The sequence below is a fragment of the Fusarium subglutinans genome, assembly GCF_013396075.1.
Source record: "Fusarium subglutinans strain NRRL 66333 chromosome Unknown NRRL66333_c0000426, whole genome shotgun sequence".
NCBI lineage: Eukaryota > Fungi > Ascomycota > Sordariomycetes > Hypocreales > Nectriaceae > Fusarium > Fusarium subglutinans.
This window is the reverse complement of record NW_023502489.1, coordinates 11601-13718: the sequence shown is the minus strand read 5'-3', so window position 1 is coordinate 13718 and position 2118 is coordinate 11601. Positions and strand designations below refer to the sequence as shown.

At 50.9% G+C, this 2118-nt stretch overlaps 1 protein-coding gene across 1 annotated transcript; it reads left to right on the top strand.

Annotated features, from left to right (window-relative positions):
- FSUBG_13915 (uncharacterized protein) lies at nucleotides 1–2118 on the top strand (the record flags this gene model as incomplete). The annotated part of the gene is made up of 6 exons (XM_036678856.1): nucleotides 1–403; nucleotides 464–615; nucleotides 664–803; nucleotides 859–1036; nucleotides 1151–1961; nucleotides 2036–2118. The coding sequence occupies 6 exons, from the start codon at nucleotides 1–3 to the stop codon at nucleotides 2116–2118; spliced, it is 1767 nt and encodes a 588-aa protein (XP_036530623.1).

Genomic DNA, 2118 nt, shown 5'->3' with positions numbered 1-2118 from the left:
ATGCCCTCTACTTGCCATCTTCCTAGCCATCCGGCTACATGGACTCTTGAACAGCCGACTTCCTCTCCCCAAGCTAGAGTCACACTGAATACTTGGGAGTACCAAGGCGAGTCCAAGTCCGGATTTACCTGCGACTACCAGCCTGAGTCTAAAGATGCTGGATATAAGCCTGTATTCCAGTTTAAGCCTGTCTGTGAGTACCAGGCTTCAGACTTTAAGCTCCCTGAGGTCAAGCCTGCCTGCGACTTTAAGGCTACCGATTTCTTTTCCTCGGAATTTACTGTTCCTCAGCTCAACTCTTCTGGTTTACAGCAATTGTCTGAGACGGCTGTGAAGAGTGCTCTGAGCATGGCTGAGAACTATATTGCTCCAGTCGCTGCTCCGGATGCTGCTGTGACTCGCTGTAAGCATGTCCAGGGCCCTTTGTCAATAAACTGATTTACTAACCCACGTTCTCTTTCAGCAATCTTTAAGATCGAGGCACGATTCGAGAACAAGATAAATGGCCTCTCCATCTGGAAGACAGGAACTGGTCTTCTTTTGAGCCCTGATCTGGTCGTCGCTGGTGGCGAGGTTGTGTATGATGCTGAGTATCAGCTTGGTACTGCCACGCAGGTCAAGTGCTACATCGGCTATCGTGGACGTAACTCCTCTGAGATCTAGCCTCGATATGGACAGCGCGTTATGTTCTCTGCTGAATGGAGCGAGGGTTATAAGAGACACTCGCGTGACATCGCTTTCATCCAGGTTGCGCAGCCTCCTGCTATTGTCGCTGCAAGCCAGGAATGGGTCCCAGATGGTGAGTGAAAGCTAGACTATTTCGCTGGCACTGAATTGAGCTAACGATGTGATGAGCAGAGCGTACTACTGCCCCGGCTGTGACCCATTACTGCAATTGCACCGGCCATCAAGAGCCTCTCCCGAGCCTGTTCCCGGGCCTATCACTGAGCCCATCGCTGAGCCTACCGTTGAACCTGTCCCTGAGCCCGTCGCTATTCTCGAGCCAGAAGTCGCCGAGCCTGAGATCCCTGTCACTGTATGTGTCGAACCAGTCGACGATTTCATCATCGGGGCGCCCGCCCCCGAGGAGCCCGAGCTTGAACTTCCAGTCCCAACAAGCTAGGTTGAGTGTGACTATGAAGTTGTCAAGGTCGACGAAACACCTGAAACCCAAGTCGCGGAGGAACCCGCAGACGCAACTCATCCTTTTTACGAAACTATGAAGATCTTTCACCAGATTGACAATAAGACCCTCGACATTGAGTCTTCCCTCATCGGTGATATCGGCCACTTCGTTAGTGTCGCTGCTGGCTCTCTCGTCAGCTACGTCGTCGGCGCAGAGACCATCTCCAGGGGTGCAGCAACCGAGCTCGCTGGTGTTCCTGAGCGCGCTCTTCTCGCCGAGGCTTCCCTCCAACCTGTCCTTGCTATTGAGCAATCCGATGAGCTAGACGAGGTCATCGCCAGCATGAAGCAAAACTGGACCGCCAATGCTGACTCAGTGGATCAAATTTCTTATCTTCTTGCACCTTATCTTTCCGAAGCAGCCAAGTACATTGTTGAGTACCATGAAGAGAATGACAAGACTGAAGTCTCTCCCAAGCCGCTTCACCACCGCAACCTCGGTATTCGACAGTTCCCGATCAACGAGAGCACTGAGGCATTCGTCGAGGGTCTGTTTGAGCCAACTCTCCCTCTGTCCGGTCGTGGAAATGACATTTCTTCTCTTGGTCCTGTTCTCCGAAGTGCTGTTTCTGCCACTCAGCAAATTGTTTGTCAGGTCGGAAAGAGTACTATTGAGAGTCAAGTTCCTAAACTCCTCTTCAAGTATCAGGGTTCTGATGCATCCGCTGTCGATGTTCAAGCTACTCGCGTTCTCGTCCAGCGAGCTATCATGGCAGATGCCGACATTTTCCCACACACATACATATCTCTTGACATTGGCAGTTCTCGACCAGGACGTAAGTAACAGGTAAGGTACATGGCACTGACTTAAAATATTCGCTTAAATTCATCACATAATGTTTGGATCTAGGAATCCAACAATCCGGAGATGTCCCATGCGTTGAATCCCTGATATGTGGCCCTATCATCGAGGAGATGACAGGAGTCAATTAA